This window comes from Polyergus mexicanus, unplaced genomic scaffold, assembly GCF_030449975.1.
Source record: "Polyergus mexicanus isolate NDT 795.1 unplaced genomic scaffold, iyPolMexi1.0 SCAF_4, whole genome shotgun sequence".
Lineage (NCBI taxonomy): Eukaryota > Metazoa > Arthropoda > Insecta > Hymenoptera > Formicidae > Polyergus > Polyergus mexicanus.
In genome coordinates, this window is record NW_027223324.1 from 1,702,507 (window position 1) to 1,726,489 (window position 23,983).

At 36.4% G+C, this 23,983-nt stretch overlaps 1 protein-coding gene across 2 annotated transcripts in view; it reads right to left on the reverse strand.

Moving 5' to 3' along the window:
- Nucleotides 1-6,813: 6,813 nt before the first annotated feature.
- Nucleotides 6,814-23,983, reverse strand: part of Hr38 (Hormone receptor-like in 38) — a 55,487-nt gene continuing 38,317 nt past the window's right edge. For both annotated transcript variants that reach the window (XM_070293880.1, XM_070293879.1), the window contains exons 2-8: nt 15,051-15,286; nt 11,910-12,148; nt 11,212-11,712; nt 10,466-10,796; nt 9,906-10,214; nt 9,074-9,308; nt 6,814-8,448 (exon numbers count right to left, since the gene is read on the reverse strand). In XM_070293880.1, coding sequence (XP_070149981.1) covers nt 8,192-8,448; nt 9,074-9,308; nt 9,906-10,214; nt 10,466-10,796; nt 11,212-11,712; nt 11,910-12,148; nt 15,051-15,286 — 2,108 coding nt within the window. In that variant the 3' untranslated portion in view covers nt 6,814-8,191. The remainder of the gene's footprint in view (nt 8,449-9,073; nt 9,309-9,905; nt 10,215-10,465; nt 10,797-11,211; nt 11,713-11,909; nt 12,149-15,050; nt 15,287-23,983) is intronic.

Consider the following 23,983-nt stretch of genomic DNA (forward strand, 5'->3'; position numbering starts at 1 on the left):
AAAAAATATTTTTAACCAATAATGCGTGTCTATATAACTTAACGTAAATAAATTAATAACTTAGAATTATTTCCAAGAACATTGCAAATTCATACATATTTACAAGAATCTTAGAATCCTATTATTGATAACGTCGATATTACATCTGTGTCACACTATATTCCGAATACATTAGTCAACAATCAATATTATCTTTTGCAATTATTCATATTAATTTATTACCGGTATAAGAGCTTTTTAAATATAAAGAAACCTTATTACAATTAAAACAGCATCAATGTCTGGATCTCGATTGTTCGCATATGTAAATTCTAAAACCGGTATGACATATTAGAGTTACGGCCAGGTGTGCACAAATGTCCTTCATAGTTGATAGAATGGGTTAACGTAAAAAGCTGTTCTTGAACTAAAAAGATTTCGAATGAATTGCGAATTGTTATAGACGAGCCAAGGGAAGAAACATAAACGGAGGATGAGTGAGAGGATTTAGTAGAAAGGGCGCGAAAAACTAGCCGATCGTTCGTTTTAGTAGTTTTAATGAAACGATATACAGAATACATTTGCTTTCGTAATGCAACGCAACGCATTCTCGCGTGCCTTACCATCTATATCACAAGTCAATTTTTTATTTATAAAATATAATCGTTATAATTTTTTTTGTTCTCACGTCTTGCCTTTGAACTGCCTCCCTTCGTCATTTATATCGAAAGTATATATATTTATATATATATATATATATATATATATATTTATTTATGTATAATATATATACTCATTTATTTGTATATCTCTCTGTATATTTATATATTTATATATTATTTATATATATATATATATATATATATATATATATATATGTATGTATGCATGTATATATTACTCCAAGCGAGAGGAAACTGTGTTGCGGCTCGGCACAGAATTAAAAACGAATCAGGCCGGAAAGAAGGTGTTATGAATGTGCGCGCACGTGTGTGTGTATATATGTGTGTGTTAATATTCGAGTACAGTATTAGGTCCTGTGCACAATAGAGAAAATATTAGGAATAGGAATAAAATATTAAATATCGGGAGGAGCAATTTTGAATTATTTTACTTCAAACAAGGAAACGGAATGGATTGATTATTTCTAATTTTAATTTTTTTATTTCATTATGCGTTAATCCATTCCGTTCCCTTGTTTGAAGTGAAATAATTCCAAATTGCCCCTCCTGATGTTTAATATTTTATTCCTATTCTTAATATTTTCTCTATTGTGCGCAGATCCTTACACAGTGACATATTACGCTATGCGTCACACCGACGATCGACGATCGTATGGATGAAAAGATTGGCGCCAAGTATTGTTCTCTCGTATTTTTTTACATTGCAAGCCGCAAAAGTTACATGTATCGCATATACTTTCTCTCCATCTCTTTCTCTCTATCTTTATCTCTCATGCATCGATCGCGTAATCACACAGCGAGATCACACGATACTCGCACGATGCAATTAATTACCACTTCTCAATTCGTACGGCCATCGATATTTTCGTCATTTCCATCGGCTTTCTCCGTTTCGTTTCCTTCTTATTAATTTAAGATTAATGCATTCAATCATTTGCATAATATTTAGCATATAAAAAGGGAGAGGGGGAAGAAAGATCGACGATCTATCAAAAGATCATAATGTTTTTTTTTTAGTTTGAATTTTCTTACAACACTTATGTGGACGTTTGTTGGCTGCTATTCACATTGTCTCTTTGGCTATGTATATATTAATTTAGTCGATTTATTTTCGGTACAACGCTCATTCTTTATGGTGCATATATATATATAGATTAAGCGCGTGTCAGAATACATTTGTCATACATTTATAAACGCGATTTTTTGGCCGAGTATATATGTGTATATGTGATGTATGGTATATGGGTGCAGACATTCGTACAATAGAGTGAAGCAGTGAGATATTAATCAAGAAGTAAAAAATGTAATTTTAAAAGGCATTTAATTAATTTTACTCAAAAGAATTTGTCTTGCTTACGTCAAAACAAGATACTTAATGATTTAAAGATCTAACATTTATTAGATTCTCAAGTTGGAAGTTTTTACAATGATACCAAATTTACAGATATTGAAAAATATGTAACCACAAAATTGTATATGCAAGTTAATGTTTATAAAAAGAATTGTGTGTGATTATGTTCATGTTTCGGCTAATTTAAAAATATATAGTTAACTATAATTTTTATATTGTTTTTAATTTTTAAAATTTTTATTTTTACAAGGGACATTCGTTTCTCTTAATAGTGTGCTTATAAAAGTGAGAAGAGTTTCTACAATGCACAGATCAAAAAGTTGCTCTATACATAATTTCGAGAAAGAAATTCAAATTACACCTTAAAATAATTAGTTCTTCTTCAAAATGATATAGAGAAAGTTTAATAACTTGTGCATGAAGAAAGCGCGTTATGAGAAACTAATCTGAAATTTATTTAGAAATTTAATAAATCTTAGAAATTATAGTAGTGCATTATATGTGTTTTCTTTCAAACATCGTAATTACCTTTCCATCATTTTGATGAAGAACTGTGCGACAAGTTCTGTATTGTTTTCACGGTGGAATACCCTGTACATGAACATCTGACGTTTTACGAATCAGCGATAGATATAGATAAACTCAGTGTTGCGACGTCGATCGAAATAATTTATTACCAAAATTTCGAAGAGAATTTGCAAATAATCTGTTAATCGAACATTTATTGCATACATCGATGAAACGGGGAGAAGGGGATAGATTTACACCTAGCGGAAAATTGACTGTTATTTCGTTACAGTAATGACAGATAATCGGTTTAGACAACAAACGTTGGGACGATCGCGTTTGTTTGGTTGTAAGAACGATTTTATTGTTCAGGCCCAAACGATCCGATTTTGTCCTCCTCCTCTTCTCCTTCCTTTCGCATTTCTTTCTCTCTCGCCTGTTCTCCTTATGACAATTTCTCTTAAAAAATAATTCGCCGCAGTGCTGGGTCCAGGGATGATTTTTCAGGATCAGGAGGACATCAGTCTTGCGCTTTTATCTTCGCGTAAACTCTCGTTAAAAAAGATACATATAGAATAAAAAAACATATACATCATTTCAAACCTCTCTATCCTGCTTTACGGAAATCGAAATTTTTTTTGCGTTTCTCACCCGTTCTAGTCGTCTTTTGTGAAATTTTGATCTCGATCTTTCTGCGACTGATAACTCTTCTCCTGAAATCTTTTCTGGACTTGACACTTTATTCGCGCGGACAAAAAAGTCAATCCCTATATTCGAGGATCCCGTCAAAATATGAAGACTGATATGAGGAGAAAGTAAGGCAAATCTCGGACAAAACGCTTGTCCTCGAGAATTCGCAATTGCACACCCAAGCGTTTCTTATTTCTTACAAATATGAAAAATTTTCGTTTTTATATTGCCGCCATAAATCGATGCCAATGTCTGCTTTATTTTTTTATTATTAACACCAAATTATTTATTTTTTATATTCTGAAATATTTTATTTTTCTATCCACATCTAGTCCATTATTAAATACTTATTTTCGCAATGGACGGACGAAAACATTTATATTTACCGAAAAAACATGATTTTGTAAATATTTCAACGCTCAACGATTAATAATATTGTTCCTATATGCCTAGAAATATTTGTTATAATCTCTCATAGCTATGTTAAAAGACTTTTTGTCAAAAAATGTTTGTTTTTAGAAATTTTAAAGGCAAGATTTTTATATTTCTAAAATTCTTCAATCGATAGAATTATAACGATCTTATTTCTCACGTTACAAAATATTTTGACAGAACATTGGCACCGCCATGTATTTGGCATATTTTAAACAAGAATTTTCTTATCTTATTGCTATCAATTTTGCAGGGCGAATCAGTTTCCTTCAAACGCTTTCGAAATTTTGTACCCTTCGCATGATCCTCGAATAAGGAAACGATATCGACACTCTGGCTCATGTTATCCTAATTTCGATCGCAAGGGTTGCTCGAGCCGTTGCACCCTTCGATTCTGTTTACCTTGCATTCTTACCGGGCATTTATTTTGTCTTTTGAACACTTGCACACGTATTTATCCGCAAACATGGACGTACTATTCACGGAAATTATGGACGTATTGTCCATTGGTTGTCTTGTATTTTTATGACAAAACCAAATTTTGGGCGCTAGAAACGGAATTCATAGACTTCTTTGTAGAAAGAATAATTAGAATATTAACTGACTTGATTAATCATTCATTATGACATTATATCATTAATGTTTAATACACATATAATATCACGCATGCCATATAAGAGCTGTCATATTGGCCAGTATAGCAACGTTTGCGTTCCATATGTGAATCTTATGTGATAAGTACATTAGAGTTTGCAATTTAAACAAAACATTTTGAATATCTTTTTTTCTCCAATGCATTTTTCAGGGATGAATATATACATCAAGAAAAATAAAAATTTGTTGGTAACATTATCATAATCAAATATGTAAATTTCCGCGGAAATGTTGTGTTAAGATTATTATTATGGCGAATCTATTGGAAAGCATTCCTTTATAATAATTATTAATAAATAGCAATATATATTAAAATCATTAATTAATTCTTCACGGCCAAAATTATTTTACAGATTTGCACTTGGCAATTAAATATTATTGCTCACGATTTCTAAAGAATATATGATGTTCTATATATAAAAAATTATTTTTTCTCAAATCAACTATATCTCATAAACTCATTTTGATATAAAACGAACCTGAGTTCTTTTCGTGCACGATTGCAATGGGGATTTTTAATTAGTATTAAGAAAAGTTTCCGAAATATCGCAAAAATTTATGGTATCAGAACAGTTGTAAATGAAGATAAAATGAAATTGATTTCCGTTTCTAGCAACAGAAATGTACGCGGATATTTGACTTATTCTGTGCACCTTGTTGTGTGCGCGGAATAAGTCAAGAGATCATGTATCAAGAACATGACGCCATTAATTGCTAAACAAAATATAGAAGACGTTAATCCAAGGATTTACAATCGTAGAGAATTAATAAAAAAACGAGATCAATCTAGTTATCGATTCTGCCTAATCCGCGATGCGTCGAGCATTTGCGGATACATACGATTTTAGATTAACATATACACACGTAATTATCATATCTATTGTGCACGTACAGGTAATTAATGCGGTTTCTGTGTAAATGTGTCTCTGTTTATGTATATGTTTATATTTGCTTATATGTGTTTGTATGTATCACGATGTGAAAACAATGCCTGATTTGTCGTGTTTACGAAGCTCGGATCGCTTTATGATAGCGACGTATAGTGGTTATCGTAAGATTACATTGGTTGGAGTAACTATGCCTGAACAAAAATAGATTTCAGAATCATCTAATGGAATATATGAATATAATTAATTGCAGTAACTATAAAAGTTTAATCTGAAACTTATTATCGATTTTGTAAATATTATCTCGAAAACTAAAAAAGAAAAAACTCAGTATATCTGTGTAAATAAAATAAAATTAGGCTTATAAACAATGAGAAGCAAAGAACAAAGAGAGAGAGAGAGAGAGAGAGAGAGAGAGAGAGAGAGAAAGTGAAAGAGAGAGAAAGAGAGAGAAAAAGAAGTTATTAATTTTTAATATAATTTTTTTAAATAAAAAAATATATTTTAAAAAAGAGAATTCTTATGCATATACTTCTCTTTAAGATTTTTCTATTAAAATTTTCATATTTATCTCAAAAGTAGAAATAATGATTAAATCTTTTTTCGCTGCATGCAAAGTTATTCCCGATCTGCAATCTTACTTTATCTTACGGTGTACTTGAATGTGGATAAAATACAAAGATACATCAAAAATAGAGATGCGTGCCGACTGCGGTAATCCTGGAGGCGAGAATGCCTGTTTAGCATTCTCTCTCGTCTGTCGTGTCAATCGAAGGGCACTGGTGCGATGAAGGACGTTTTAAAACGACGACGACGACGACGACGGCAATGGTGAAGCTTACTGTAGCGAGACAATGGTAACACAAAGTGGTAGTAAAGGTAACGCTGGTAACAGTGGTAGTAGTGGTAGTAACGTCATAGAGTAATAACGCTATTAATGAGTAGTAATAAGTATAACGGTATAGTAAAGTAGTAGTTGTGTAGTAGTTAAGTAGTAGTAGCGGCGCGTTATACGTATATAAATAGGACATTCTACGTTAGTTTGATTAAAAGTAAATGTCATAACGTAATAGGTAACTTTAAGCCGGGCCCACCTCGCCATCATACTGAATTCACTCTTTTTTCCTTTCTCACTCTCATTCTCTCTTCCTCTGTTTCTTTCTTTCTTTCTCTCTGTCGTCTATTTTAAACGAACGAGATGAGCCCGTGGTTGTTCGCCTTAGCTTTCTAAAATCACATAAACGCAAGAGTAGTGGTAAAGAACCGATCGATATCGATCACGCGCCTTAGATAACGCCCCAATGGCACTGACGATGCCGAGTTTAGTCGTGAGTGCATTGCGAGAAAAAAAGCTCCACGAATAAAAAAATCTGAAGTTCATCAAAGTTCCCTGGTGAAAATGTTTAAATCAAATCTGTGAACTAAAACTGTAAAATCTATTTGTACATTTAGCCATTTTAATTTCGATATCAAAATATGCGATTGAATTAAAAGATGCATTAAGCTTTTTCTATTTATTGATAATTTATATAGCAAAGCTATGCAATTTTAAATTACTAGGACGGATCTAGTTATGTAAAATGCTTGTAAAAAGAAGCATTAATAAATATTTACGATTTAAGATTAATTAATATCTGAAATATTTGTTGAATTCTTGTGTGATAAATCTCTTCTTGAAAAATCCCCTCGATTAAAAATCTATCTGGTAAAATAGAATTCACAATTTCTCTTTACGGTTTTTCTTAAACTCATAAAATAATAGTCGCTTCTAAACTCATTTTCCATTATCATAGATATCCAAGAGACATGTATTGCAATCCGCTGTTAAATGCACACGAACTTCACAGTTTACTCTTACATTCCAGTTTTCATCAATTAATTTTTCACTCGATATTCTTTACCGCGCTCGATCCATCAATTTGACTTGAGAATCCAAAGCGCACATTATTAGGACAGAGATATGACTACATGATATAAAACAAAAAAGAAATAATAAAAATATATATATATTTAATTCGACTTAGAATTGCATCAATTTTTTACACGCATTTCGATAATCAATCGATGCATCTGCACTCGGCATCGTCCGGCCGTCAAGAGCGTAACCGACAGTCATATCCTACGTCTACTGTCAAGACGGGAGAGCGTCATTCACTCTCCTCGCCATTGCTCTGATATGTTGCGAATCGCCGATGCGTTTTCCAGCGACGGGCAAGATATTGCCGAAGATATTACCGAGATGTTGGAGAAGTGACGGGTCGTGCGCATATTAGCCACGGGAACGAGGCGAGGCGAGGCAAGGAGAGTCTCGTACAAACTAGATAGAAAAGTGAGAAAAATTTGCGTTCTTCGCGCGGAAAATCTTCCCGTCTCAGAGAGAGGAATCCCTCCTTCCATCCGCATCCGAGTCCGCGCGAAATCTGCTATAACTAGAAGAGGGAGAATAGCGAAACCGCCTCGCAACTCGCCTCACGCCCGCTTTCCGCTTGCGCTGACTTAGTCGTCGGCAATAGCGATAGTAGCTTACTACTAATAGTAACGACGTCTTCGACGCCCGCCACTCGTCGCGCATGCAGAGACCTGCGTCCAGGCATTCTGTACATTTGCATTCGTACATGATACGTACAATTGCTGATTCACACAGGTACACATTCACTCGCACATACACGCGTAGAACTTTTCCTTAAGATTACCGTTTACGCACGTTGAATCCGCGCGGATAATTTTTGCGCTCCCTCGTACGACCAGTAATGGTTCTCTTTCCTCTTCCTGCCCGACGAATCCTTCATGATACTCTTCTCGAAGTACAACAAGATGTCAAGGCTTCGTCGAGGATCGCAATGTACCCGCGAGATCGCGCGAGAAGTTACACGCAAGAAGAGAATAAAGCTATGTGTAATAATACGAACTAAGAAGGATGCAATTAGAACGAAGATAACGCAACCGCACGGGTCTGAGAAAGTAATCGTTCTATGTGCTGGCGAGCCATGGACTATGCTCAGCTCAGTTTAAAAGGGCAGACTACCGACAAACATCGTCTCGATCAGAGGAGGCGCCGGCACCAGATCCTCCAGCTTCAGGTAGAAGATTCGCTGGAGACCCTGGACCGAGAGACTCCTCAGCTCCGGTAGTTTGCCTAGTAAATAAGACAGGTACTGCGACTTCCTCTGCGCCTCGGCGTTGTAAGTTACGTGGTCACGCAAAGACGAGACAATCTTCATTTGTAACTGTTCCATGCGCTGCGGCTCCTTTAATCCATATCTCTCTGAAATTTTACAAACAAAACTTGAGTAACGTCATTATTATCGATTGAAAATTACACTATACTAAAAATTAGATCATGAAAATCTCTGAACAATAAAAACAATATTCTATATTTTACAAAAAACTTGCTATTGATCTTATAATACAATTTAAAATTTAATTGTGATAGCATCAACATTCACGAGATTAAGAAATACTGATCAATTAAAGTATAGTAATATCAGTCACGCAACTTTCAATACGTAGCTATCTAAACATGGAAACTGCGAGTGAACGCGCCTGTAAACCGCACACTTGCATGTGCGGTTGCCAATAGATCGCGTGCAAAACGCGGAGCATCGTCGTTCCTTTCGTCGGAACATCAATAATTAATTGATTCGACGAATTAATTATTTATCCCGTAGACAGGTCGGTATAACCGGAATACAGGTGAAGAGAGCAGAGTGAAGGGAGATTGAAAGTGCCATTAAAGCGACTATCATTAAAATTGCAAATTGACAACTATGCGATCACTATACAATTAATATTTATAGTAAGTAACAATGAGTATTATAAATGTAGTAATCTATACTTGAGTGTTTAATCAATAATATAACGAAAGCGTCAAATTATATACGAGTACCGACCAGTAATGAGGGTGAGAGCGCACAGGCAGGCGAAGGCGCTAATGTCGACCTCCAAGAAGTGAAGGGCTTTGCAGAAGTCGAGGATGCTGTGCAGCCAATCGCCAAAACTGCGCTGACATTGTTCCAACGCCAGGACGACACCGTTGCAGAACACCAGCTTTGTATCGTCCGGATTCGTGCGGTACGCCAACCTGAGCACGAACAATTCCAAGCTGGCTGATTGGAAGAGCAATTCCTAGAATCAGATTAATCGCGAAATTATTAGTATGCGATTATCAATAAAATGCAAACTGTTAAATTAAACAAAATCACCGTCAGTTTAATCAAGACAAACTATTTTATCTCATTTACATTATCAAATTACATTTATAAAGGAATAACAATTAGATTTATAGATTGATTTAGATATAATCTGACAAGGAGCGACAAAATCTTCTCACTAGTTTTAATGATATATTAACAAATTAACATCTACTGTTTTTTCGCGAGCAGTTTACTAGACAGCCGTCCGTCAAAAGCTCGTCAAGATTGACCTTTTAGAAAATGTATGAACTATATCGATTTCTATAACCGCTAATTCCCAATGGATATTGTTCAAAAATCGATACCTGACCGGCTTGATATATACTATGAAAGCGACATATATCTTGATGACAAAAGAGACAAGATACGATGAAAAATGAGTAATTAAACTAAATGAAGAATCGCGAATTCAACGTAAAAATTCTATAATTGGAAAGTTTCTTTGATTTTTTTTTTTTTTTTTAATTATCTTTCACTTTCTAAATTCTTTAAAGTTTTTGTGTATCCTTGAGTATATCTTATCGCTTACCTGATCTTCCCGTACTAGATCCGTGAATCCGGGGATTTTGTCGGCAAAGTTTCGGATGACGTCGATCGAGGTAGTTAACAGATTGTAGAATTGTTGAATCTTCTCGGCCTCGGTCATCGGTGGGTCGCCTGGTCTCGGTTGTCGGTACTGCGAATAATCGAGACTCGCCTTGTCCGGCGTTGTATCCAAATGGGCACGAACCAGAGCCGTAATCAAGGAAACCGGCGGACTCGGTGGAGATTCCTGCGGTGACTTGGGCTTTGAAGGCAATCTGCCTCGCCGACCTTTCAAAGAATCTGTTCTAACAACCTGTGCAACGGTTAAATAATACAATCAGTTATTGACTTTATTTCACATCCGTTCGCATTACAGTTCTCGCTATCTTTCAAAGCAGGTTTTAAATCTTAGAAACAACTTCGACAAAATTCATTGAAAAAATTAATCATCGCGAGAATTCATTATTTTATCATACTTTAGGATTTTGAAATTCGATATAAACTGTTAAATTCGAGAAAAAGACGTTTTACAATTATTTTATGCAACACAATGTCATTATTTACCTCCTTAACCATGCCGACCATCAGGCACTTCTGAAACCGGCAGAATTGACAGCGATTTCGGCGGCGCTTGTCCACCGGACAAGCTTTCTCGGCCAAACACACGTACTTGGAGCCTTTCTGCACGGTCCTTTTGAAGAAGCCCTTGCAGCCCTCGCAAGTGCGCACGCCATAATGTTGACAGGCCGCGGTATCGCCGCACACGGCGCAGAGCTGACTCGGGCTCGGGGGTGCGCGTTCTCCACTGGTACCGCTTCCGGGCGACGGCGAACTGACAGTGGAGCTCGCGGTACCGCCGCTGCCGCGCGGCTTCGGGGACTCTATGCTCCCACTACTGTTAACACGACACAGGATGCTCATTGATCTATAACCCGTCGCTATTTAAAACTGGAATTCTCCCAAAACTGTCGCGTCTCGTGTCCTCGTGAAACGTGTAATATGTGTCGTATGATCGACAGTGTGAAAGCGAAAACCATATGTTTTCCAATATTTATAATAGAATAGAAAATCTGTCATATATACAAGTTTGAAGATATATTTTTAATTTTAAAATTTAATTAGAAATACTAAATTTTGTGCCTCTATATTCTTTAAGTAAACTTGATTCTACAATAAAAATTGTGACTAAATCATAATAAATTTAAACAAGATAGTATGTGAAAAAGTTTCTCGTTTCTTTCACATTAGAATGCCGTTAGAACGACGAATAACGATGTTATTTATCATAATTATCTCGTGAAAAATCTTACCTTGCCGACTCTGATCTCTGAGTAGGCAGCGATGCCCTTCGCGACCTAGTGGTGCCAATCACAACGCTAGTGTCAACATTAGGACAGAGATCAGTAGGAGCTACGGGAGTAGCGACGTTGGCGATGGCCGATGGTGCCCCATAAACCATAGGCACGGTGACAGCTACACCATAGGATGGATCCTGTCGATGATTCGAGGGCGGAACGACTGTCGTTGCTGGAGTGGGCGCCGATTCCGTAGGAAAGTAACTTTGATGATGATGCGGGGCCTGTTGTTGTTGATGATGCGGCGGATGATGGTGAGGGTGTTGCTGCTGCGGTTGTTGTTGGTGCTCGTGATAGGATACTGTAGCCGGAAATTCGGTCGGATAGTGAGTGGTGGTGCAAGGATATACTGGGGTATCGTAACATTCATCATCCATCTTGATGCCAAGGCCCTGGAGTTCCTGTCTATATCGCTGCACTGTGTAGGTCTCCTGGAAGCTCGGCAAGGGTGTAGGACTGCGATCAAAAATATATATTGCGTTTTATATAAATCCCGTATCGTATATAAAATTCTATTATTCAAATTGTTTCGATAATATTATATTAATGATAATGTAAATAGTTTTCTTGCAATATTACTTGAAAAGGAACTCTTGTAAAAATTAAGATTATCAATGTTAAAAATTTGAAAAAAAAGAAATCTGCATATATACCTAAGAGAATCGGTCTGGATGTCCTCGGGGAGAGAGGGCGGTGGTGGTGGTGATTGCGATGGCTGTTGATGGTGTATATTTTGGTGAGACTGAGCAGACTCATCGACCGAAGATACGGCTTGCGGATTTCCAAGCTGCAACTCTGGAAAGGGATCCAGCTCCTCGGGCAAGCTTCCGGCATCCGCAGGGTCTGAATAAGGACCACTTAGCAATTCCGCGAAACTGCTTCCGAAGGAGCTCTGTAATGAAAAATCGCGACCATATCTATGAGCAACGGCATACAGACCATACAGAGTATATAGTACCAGAATCCGTATGATAAATAAAAAAATTATGTAAAATTTGAAAATATAAAACAGCACAAAAGTAATTTTATAAATATTAGAAAAATAGAAAGCAAATGTATTGGCGTAATAATAATTTATAGAATTAACCAAACATATAATAAAAAGATACTTTAACAATAAATCTTTACACAATTCAATAAAATATCATTAACAATTTCTTAATAAAAATTTCTATTACACAAAAGTTTGACGCGATAAAAAGAGCGCGTAATAAATATTACAGAATATTAAATATAACCGGAAAACCGAGAAAAAATAATAACAAAAGAAGAAATGAAAGGAATATAAATAAAAAATACCTGCGTGGTATATACAAATGACGTGAGCCAATTTGAACACCATAACGATATAAATTTTGCGAATCTTTTGTTTTCTAATTACATACCGAATAAATGAAAATCGATTATCAATTTTAAACGCCGATGTTTTTTTTTTTCCTTGAAAATAGCGAAGTTATCACGGCCTCCGGAAAGCCGTGCAAACGACAAATCGAAGCACCCAACTGCAAGGCAGAAACATTGCTCGAGCACAATTGCGAGCCACGGTGGCGAGACATCGATGTACAATTGAGGTGCGCAGTGAGGATGTTCGAGAGAGGATTGGATAAGCCAAACTCGTATCGCGTGTTGTCTATAAGCTAGCGTTCGATAGAGACTTAGAGCCTCTTTCTTTCTTTCTCTCTCTCTCTCTCTCTCTCTTTCCCTCCTCCTGATTCAATCATTGATAGTCAATAGTCGATAGATGGTAAAACACTATAGCAGCCTGGTTAAATATTCCCGCGGCAATGGGACGATAATAAAACGACGTTGATACATCTTCTAATTCAACAAGAAATTATACGTGTTACAAGATATCATAATAAGAAAATTACTCAATCGGCCGTAAAATATCCAAACGGTAAACTGCTCACCTAACTTTCAAAATTAACGATGAAGATTTATTACTTCTTGATGTGCTCGGAGCGATTTGCGTGATCGCGCAATAATACTTTCCTTTCCGCTTGTGAAACAAGTTCATTAAATTTTGCAAAACTAATGTGCCTTCAATCAATCGCGATAAAAATATAAACGTAATCAGAAATAAATTAAAATATCTATTCTAATTCTTGCTAATTAATTCTGAGGAAAAAGAGACTATACATTCAATCAAACAATATTATTTTTATGATATTTACACATTTTCATAAATGATACAATATTATATCCGCTAATGAAATAATAATAATCATCTTTTTCAAAGACCAAAATTTAATTGAAAGAAATCCACATCACCATTAATAAATTTGAGTTCTGAAGAAATATTTGTGTATTAAAATCCGAGAATAAAAAACGAAAATACTGTGGCAGGGAGAGAGAGAGAGAGAAAGTAGACCGAAGGATAGCATCACGAGAAGAAGGACGGGGATGATCGAGGAGGGTGGATATTCAATTTGCAAGTGCCGGTTCCGCTTCGGGCTGACATTTCGCTCATCGCTCCCCCGAGAACCGGCGATCGAAGCCTCGTCTTTCCAGACCATGAATAAATGTCCTGCTAAACGGCGTCCTAAAAGCGCTGCTCCTCCTCCTCCATCCTCTTTATTTCTTGCCGTTAAATCATCGAGACAATATAGGCGCTGGCCCGCTAATTTCGCGGCCCATTCTCATTTTAATCATTCACTGGCTGCAATGCCATTTCATCCAGCATGAAGAAGAAAGCAGAGATCGAAGCGGAGTAGAAAGGAAGAAATGGAGAAAGGAGAGAAAAATAAGAAACAGATATGTAAAACGCAGATTATGCGTAATGAACGCAGATGACGATCATAGAAATATGGGGAGGATTTTGTTATATAAATCGATGCGGAATCATCGTGGAATCCCGAGAGTCCGAGAGTCGATAAGAATTAGATTAACCGCCGGATCGTGACGCGATAATTTCAAGCTGGTCGCGCAAAAGCGAGTTTATGGGAAAGACGGTGAATGGCAATATCTCGTAATGCTAATATGCCATACGATTGTCGTTCGATATGTAGCGCCGGCTGCTTTGCTGCGATAAGAGAGAATCGTACGATAAGAAATGATCAAAGAGAGAAAAATGGCGCGTTATGCAAAATACTGAAGAAGTGAAAAAGATTCTCAGAAAAAGAAGATCAATAAATCTTACAGCTTAACATCAGCTTTAAAGAAATTTGACTATTATTTTCTAAATTAAATTATTTCCCTAAATTAAATTATTTCCCTAAATTAAATTATTTTCCTAAATTAAAATCGATTTTATTAAGTATGATATTAAATTTAAATAACTTTGAATTATTTAGCGCTAAAAATATATAATTTTATTAAATTAACTAGAAAAACGATAAGTCGCAATAATAAAAGTCCATTTTTTTAATCAGCTGTGAATTATTGATATACGATACGCTGTTTGCACGCACGTGAATTTATTTTCTTGTCTTGAAATATTACATATCCATATTTCTTACAAGATCTTCTCGGCACTATTTATGAGAATTGAGATGAGATGAGAGATATGAGGCGTTTACACGGATGAATATTATTACGTAAAATTACAACTTATATGTTGCATCATGTCGACACGCAAGCACGAAGGCTTAACCAATCTGATACAACTACCACAAGACCCGTGATACAGACGACAATTCAGAATGTCGTTTAACTTTGCTATCAATTGTTTTGGTCTCGATTACTCCATCTTTATTTTTCTTATCTTTCTCAATTTTTGAATTTTTAACAAATTTAATACGAATTTCGCGAAACGAGCGAAAGCTGAGATCGTACGGTAAAAACATGAAACTGACCTGTGTTTGCAAAAGAAGCATGCTTGATGCCACCGTGAAGGCGGTCGTGGGTGTAGTTATAGACGATTGATTAGTGCAGGCGAGAACCGGAACGGTAGCTGTTGCCTGACGTTGCGGCTGCCGTTGGCGATGCGGCTGCTGCTGCTGCTGCTGCTCTACCTCGTTGCGAGTAACAGCTACCGCACGCTGGCTACCGTTGCTGTTGTCGCTGTCGCCGTTCGGCGAATGCAGTTGCCCTGTAACACCCAAACGACCCTCAGGTTATTATATTATTATATTAGACAATAAAATGTATATTATTTAAGCTTTTAAAGATAAAGAAGACAAATTTTTATAAAAATACGCAAAAAGATTAAGTAATAAATATAAAGAGAAAAGTTATTTAGAATAAAAAATAATATATATATATATATGATATTATTATGAAGATTATTTCATTTAATATTTACAAATTATTACAGCAAAATCTTATAAAAAAACAATTTCCTCGATTTTTTTAGTATTATTCTTACTAATTAATATTAATACAGTATTAATTATCTATCTGCAAGATTTAATTCCTAAATCATTCAAGTATAAAGTAGAATACAAAATGTGTAATACTATATATGCATATTCCTTCAATAACAAACTTTAAATATCGGTTGAACAATGTATGCGCTGTTTGTCGTCAAATGGATTAATATCATTCATTATGTGCGAGAAGACGAAAATGGATCGCAACCTCGTTTCTCAGTAAGAAAAAAAAAAAAAAAAAAAAACTTTCTGACATGTCAATTTTCAACGATATGCCGAGAAGCTGCAACAGGACACTTTCTCTATCGCAGGAACGCGGCTAATATTGATTTTTAGTTTTCTATCGTTATACGCTGACGTCATTAAGTACAACTCGGCTATCCTCTGACTTTAAATCTTCATATTGAAGCTAATTCTTTATTATAATAAAAGAAAAATATTTTGTGCAACGCGAGAATTCATAAAATATTGTCTCCTGATTGCGTTTTCTATTATTTTTATATATAAGGAGAACAGTTATATCATATATTTTAATAAACATCAGAAGCATAATTGGATTTTTGAATCTTAAATTTTTGAAAGAATGATAAGTTAAATGCTTGAAAAGTACGTACAGTATCTACGATACTGAGAATATCCGTCGTCCATGGCAATCATGCTGCAGAACACTCTATGACCGAGAAAACTTTACAATTACGGCCAACGAATCTTTATTACTCAAAATATGCTATCTCTTCTAAAATGTCATAATTAATCAGAGCAAAACTAATGAATTGTAAATGAGAGAAATTTCCGAAATATCACTTCCACTATACGCGGCTCAAGAAATCTACGGTGAATCTTACTAAACGGCGGATTCTCGTCGTCGACTGAGCACTTGAATGCCTCCGGATCGTCCTATATAGGGTGTCCGTGTACACCCCGGGGAGACATGAAATCACTGGCATTTAAAATACTACCACCCCGTTCTATACAAACAACTACGCATCTCACCCCCCCCCCCTTTTCGATTATTATTACACAATATTATCCCCTGACGACCGAGGGGCAGACATTCTTATGCCAGCGACTACGTTTTTGTGACGACCATCGATACTGTGTGGGTCTCGCCGCAGCTTTCTCCGCATAATTTAAAATAATTAAAAAATCGTTACAATTAAAGAATTAGAAAAAAAGAAAGAGCGACAGAAGAGAATCCCTTTCTGAAGAAAACATTAAAATTTAATCGCAAAAGAAATATAATAATTTCTCTGATTACGAAGTAATAAATTACAGGAAAGGGTCTGCTGCGCCCGCGAGGATCATGAGGTCAATGATTTATCAAATGGATAAAGAGTATGCGCGAGTAATATGATACGACAGCCGGATGCAGGCGTCCTGGCGCATCGCCCATGGAGATGCCATTCGTCGATAGTCACGGGCGTCGAAGTCGCGTTCGATTTAATTTCACGATCGCACTCGGGGACCACCCGTCGTGATCGCGAAGCGTCGGTCATAAGCGATTTCACCGGTGACACCGATTAATCTGGGAAGGGGTGTGTTGCACGCGTGGAAGAAGTAACGATTAAGCACAATGGATCGGCTGTTATGGCGAAATAAACCCGTGTGAGAGGAGGGAACGCGCTTATTGTTATCCGCGATATTGTTATAAGATGAAGAAGGAAAATCGATGTCTTCCGCGACTGATAAAACACATCGATTACGTTTGATTCGGGAATTGCCGTTAATTATTCTGAAACTTAGGTGAGATGAAAATGTATGATTATTGCGAGATAAGTGCATATTTTTAAAAATATAAATTTTCGGAATTATGTTACTCGTTTTAAAAATATTTAATCGTATGACATTATGAGAATGTAAAAAATGTAGATTTCTCTTTTAACTTAATTCTCCACAATTATAAAATCATATTTATAAAATGCGAATAGCATAATTTGCAAAAGCATAATTTGTAAACACTTAAAAATATAAAGATAATAATTAAATAGCATAATTTGTAAACATTTAAGAATATAAAGATAATAATTAAATAGCATAATTTGTAAATACTTAAGAATATAAAAATAATTAAGAATATATATATTCATATTTAACACGAATACTATTAACCAGCAAATAGATATGTAAAAAGAATGCATTAAGGATACCTTGCCATAAATTGTAATTATGTCCAATAAAATTTGTCGATGGAAAATAAAGCAAAGAGATCGATTCAAAGAGATGTCAGGTATGCTCAATCACTAATTGCATCGTAAGTAACTATCTGATGCAATTAACGGAACTACCTGCTGGCTCTTGATAGTGTTTCAGAGGTAAAACATGCTTGTACGTTCTTGCCGTTATAAAATACATTGTCGTTATTGCCACGTAATAAATTAGTCAATACCAAGAGTACGTCAACTGGTAGCAGTTACTGTTACAATTACAGTTAATTACAAGTGAATACCGTTGTGAACTTTTCGATTATTTTTATGTGCTGAGAATGGTACTTAATAACCCGCTGGAGGAGATATCACAAAATCCGTAATTTACATAAGCAAAATATGCAATAACATGCAATTTTAAGTCTACGAAAAATATAATGGAAGTAGGTAAGTGCATCGTAAAAGATGCGTCGAATATATGTAATTGCAATATAAATAACTGTAATTGCTAGAAAAAAACTTAAAAAATAATATAATAATAATAATTTATTAGAGTATTATAATATTATATTAACGTGTACGCGTGTAGTTTCCCATAAAAATTTTAACAGTTGTCTCTCCTCAACTCTATGAAATTAAATATGCCGTACCTATATAAACTTATCCAAAAAATTATATAAAGAATGTAACACAAAAAAAAATAGACTAAAAATTCTTTTTAAAGATTCTTTATATATACCGTGCTTTTATCTTATTGTTAAGAGACATTTTTCCCATCCAACCTCTCTCGGCTTCTCTCTCTCTCTCTCTCTCTCTTGAGAGAGAGAGAGAGAGTGCAGTCCCGCTCACAAATCGGACTAGACTCTGCATCTGAGATGCACAGCGCGCGTAAAGAATACGGAAGAACACGGGAACGGTGCGGCGGCAGCGCTATAGGCAAGATAAAGGTAAACGCGCAGTGGTAGAGTAGGGTGGCGAACGGTCGAGAGAAAAGAGTAGGGCTTATGTTAGCCAAACAGCCGTGTGCCAGGTGAATTGCAACGGTCTCGTGTGCACGGGATGCCCTCCCACGAACCACGCCCCTGCACGTGCCACCACGTGCAAGCTGGTCCACGTTCGCCTGCTCCCTTCGCTCGACAGCATCCATCATAGATCGCGCATATTTGCTCAACTCTCGCTGTCTCTATCTTTTTTCCTTCTTCCGTCCGCTTTCTTATCTACATGCCGATTTCTCCTACCTATGTCTCTATCTCTCTTACGTCATACAATGAAGAAACGAAGACGCGGAGAAAAGCGACTGTCGCGTTGTCTCGCGTATGATATATGATCGAAATAAAATGCATACATTATCATAATAATAATAAATCAAATTTGACACACGGTCTCTTCTCTAACTGCGAATAGAATAAAGAAATTCAATATTACTCTTGTGAAAGTAGAAAAGCACTTACATAAGGTATACAAAGGTCTAATACAAAAAATAAGATTTATTTTCTGATGATAATCAGAAATAAAATAATATTTTTTTATAATTAATGAAATAATAATCGAAATTTTTTCACGATCTCTTTCGCGTTTAAGTGTAACGGATCCGAGAATATGTGTAAAATGAAATCTAAATTAATTATATTATACTATATCGTGTAATTTATAAATCAACTTTTGAATGTATGCTAATTGCAAGCAGAACGAAAACCGTTGCAATATATCGCAACCGCATTCTTGAAATAAGATGTAGTCACACGATGCTACAAGACGCCCTGGTGACTTTAACGCGCGCATAAGAAATGACGTATGTGCATTTCTCGCGCGTCTCTTTTTCTCTCTTTTTTCTATAAATACCTATAACACATGTTCGATAAAAAACAAATAAATCAAAAAATTAATTTATAATGCCATTTAATGTCACAAGTTGTTGAGTTAAGCATTAAACTTTCTCCGATTGCTCGCGGATGGAAGAGGGCCGCACATAAACGCATATTCTACACGTGTGTTTAGATTTAGATGAATCTTAGTTATAGCACGAAATTATATATCCGTGTTTTGTAATATCGCAGGGAGGAGGAGAAGGAGAAAGAGAATAGGGATAGGCGAGAAAGATAGGGGATAGAGAGGAAGATAGACAAACTATATTGTTGGAGATTGCTAAATGAAGGGATTGGCCGTTGCTACGAGGACCGTGGCTGTAATTTTGTTTTGCGCTTATGTGGCTACGGGGATATAATTTCATCTTTAATATGATTCTAGTTGCCGTAACTAGTAAATTACCGTGGAGCAGATTATTTCTGAGATCCGAGCGCGAGCGTACACGAGCGCGTCTTAAGAGCTATACGTTATACGGCGGAGAGAAAGGCTATATTGTATTGCTGATTACCAAGTAACTCCCGAGAGATTCACCCATTATGCAAATCATCCGGACAATTCTACACGTGAGCTTACACGCTTCGAAGATCGTAATCGATTTTTCCGTCAATAACGATTAGTTCTCGGCCGCAGTGATCATTAAGAAAATATTTGCATAAAAAGTGCGCGTCCTTATTTCGATCGTTGCGTGATAGCGAGATGCAATTGTTACAATGTATAAATATCTGATTGCAGCAAAAATCTATCGATCCTTCGCGAAATAATATCGAGAGCCGAGTGTTCGATACCTTGCGCGTTCCATGATGCATATTACAATAATCTGCAATGTTTGTAAATATATAACTCTCAAATATAGCTATTCCACTCTTGTCTCGGATATTACAATATATTATTGTAAGCAATAATCTTAGGTCTATCCCAAAACACAACATTACATTACACTAACAGAAAAATAAATATCTTTCATCATTTGATGAATTATATCGATATTTTCCGTTAAATATATGATAATTCTAAGTTTATTTCTTTAATTTTTTTACCAAAGATATATATAACCTGGTGCTAAATATTTGATATAAAAGTCGTTCAATTGCAAAATGATCTGTCGCAATATTCTCGAGCACAAGTCCCAGAATCCACTTTTCGAGAGCATAAATTCATTCGATATTGAAGGACTCTTTGTCGGTCAATTCAATCATAATTTCGTAAGGAATAGAAGTTGCGAGCGTCCGAATGTAAAGTAGCAGAAAGCAGACGATGTCTTTTACTTAGCAGTGAAAGGGTTAATTATGATCGTCTGGCATCTGGCGCGCAGCGGAGGGGTCCGCGGGGCCCCTGTCGTGTGGGCGCGAGCGTGCGATGGGGTCTTAAATCGAGAATATCCCCGCGGTCGCGATTATCTTACGTGCCGTAGCGGCCGCGTGTGTGATATCGGGCCCCGCTTTCTCTCACGCACGCTCGCGCACGCATCGCGGCGGAACGTTAGGTGTGCCCGCATACGAGATGAGACCATTGATCGCGGCGACATGATCGGCGGCGGAGGAGAGAGTACGTCAAGATAAAATATCTTCTCTATATATTGCCCCTTCGCGCAGTTATATATCCAGCGGTTAAATGCGCGGCAATATGCAGAAAAATCATCGACGACGCTATTATTTATTTCTGCAATGCATTAATTCTCTCTTAAACACATAGCTTTTTATACATTTTACAATTTTGAAGTTGATACTTCAAGCATAAATAAATCATATAATTATGTTACGACGAGATAAAGGAAAATTCGCCAATTAAAATCTGCTAAATAGAATCGTGATTATCATTTATAAACAACATATTTTCGTTCTTTACGCGATAATAAGAGACGAAAATAGCTTCGATTCTGAAAAGCATGCATTGCAGAATTATTATTATAATATCAATACTCTTCAGTCAAAACAATCTATAATTAACTTAATCGATGATAAATGACAAACGGTAAATGATAGGATTACCGATAAAGTATCAATCCAAGTGCAGATTGATAGAATAATAATTGCCGGCAAATCAACAAGACTTATCTATGTCAGATGTAATAATCCTCGGATGATGGATCAATCATAGTAACGATAATAATTCAATTCCACAAGGCGTCGTATACCGCGCTCTTGAGCTGTATTTGCATAAATCTCGCACACGCACGTCCGAATTATATTACGCATAATTTACACGAATGCGTTATCGTTTACATTACGGGAAATCAATTAAATAGACACGACTCTCCTTTTCCTTTAGAATCGTTCCTCTGCTTTATCTATACTATATTCATTATTTTGAAAGTATCCAGATGTTGCGTCGGTCAGATCATCGTACGAGTATCCGATATCAGGCTGCTTTCACTTTAATTAAATTTAGCAAGAGATTAATATATTAACGCGCGTTATCGCCGCGAGCTAATATCTGAGATACGGGGTGTTGCAAATTTATCGAACAGTCTTTTATTTGGAAATTTTTTCATTTGAAATCGATTTTATCGATATACCGTATATATTCGATAATTTCTCGCGTGACAATCATTATTTCTCCAAAGGAGTAAAGATGACAGCTTACACAAGCTTGTTGCTTTTATCGATAATTATTATTCAGTCTATTCGAGAAGATCCGTCAAGAATCTAGTAGTCCACGTAATACCGTTGTAGATCCTATTACCGCTGTTTATATTATATATATACAGCGTTTAATTCTAAATATAATTGATAGCATTCGAGAGCCTTTTAGTCGTTGCTTATAGTTAATTTAATCGATTACACGTCTATACGTCGGTAGGTCTTTGAAATTGTAATTAGATTAATATAAAAGATTTTGATTACATGATATTTCTTCAATTAGTATCTCTCTTTGACGGGAAGTACGAGAATCTGAAGCCTCAACTAAAGCATTAATTTCCATAAATACATCTTTATAATATGTACACATAATTTTTCTTTAAAAATGCGAAATCGTCATACGAATTTATACGAGGATCAATCAAACGTTCTCTATATCTATCAAACGATCAAAAATCCCATTTGCAGAATTATAAATTAATAATGATTAATGAAATTAGTCTTTGTAATGATCTTTGTGCATTTATTTCTCGGATTATCATTATCTCTTGATAGTGCATTCTATCCGCAAGAGTTGTTGCCGCGATTTTTCTCGGTTGTGCGCGCGCCGGGTTAGAGTGCGGCGTGTCGGCGGAGGTGAAAGAAGAGAATCGAGTAGGAGAAGAAAGAGAAGGAGATAACGAGAGAGGAAAAGAGAAAGAGAGAGAGAGAGAGAGAGAGAGAGAGATAGCGAGGAGGATGGGAGAAGGATATGGAAAGGTGCTTGCGACACGCAGGCTCGAGCACCGGCCCGATAGATAGGTAGGTAGGTAGATATATCGCCCCCTGACCCCGAAGAACTACCGTGAGACCGGCTTAGCTCCGGCCGGCATAGAGCACTCTCCTTTGCTCTCCGCTTTGTGCGGCGTGCATGCACGTGCACGTGTACATATGTATATATGTATGCGTGTATGTTCTTTCGCGAGGCGCCACGAGATGTGTAGGAAGGGAGGACACGAGGACGAAGGAGAAGGGAACGACACGACGATAGGTGGGAGTCTCGTGGGTGCAGCCGCGTCCTCGTGGCGGTCTCGGGGTGCATCAGCAATAGGGAGGGAGGGAGGGAATGGAACGCTCAATGAACTGTTTGGATTACGCCGGGAGCAGTGTCGCAAGCGTTATAAATGTTCCTGTGCAAAACCGAAGATTTATAGATATGCCACGGAAGGGTTACGACCGGCCACCGTCATCATCTTCGTCGTCGTCGGTTTCTGAGATCGTTTGCTGAAAGATTTTGCTATTCGCGTTCGGAGTCGTTAACGAAGAGATTCGTCACGTAGAGACAAGTGGAAATGGATCGCGAAACTTAACGTGTGGTCGGATAGTTGCTAATTTCTCCAAATTTTTGTATTTAAACTTTTTCATCAATTTTTTTTTTCCAGATATCTTTTATTTGTATAATCTTTGTTAATCGATCTTAATAGCCTTTAATATATTTCGATATATTTCAAACTTTGTAATAATTAATTATATGCGTCTGTCCGTTAATCCGGATCATTTTAAGGAGTGATCGAATTATCATACCTCTTGAAATACTTTTAAAGGGGAAAATACTATAGTGATATAAACTCTTAAAGGAAAAAATAATTTTTCGATGAATCGTGAATCTTCGTTTGAACGAGGATCATCCGCGCGGATTTACGATCGTCTACTTCTAATTCCAACTGCGGCCGTAAAATCCTAAGCGTGCGATTACGGCAATCGTTTTTTTCTCTCCAAGCCGCGCGTGATTTACGCCCCGAACTCGCCGGGCTCACTCTTTCGCGTTCACGGTTCATCGGCGATTTAT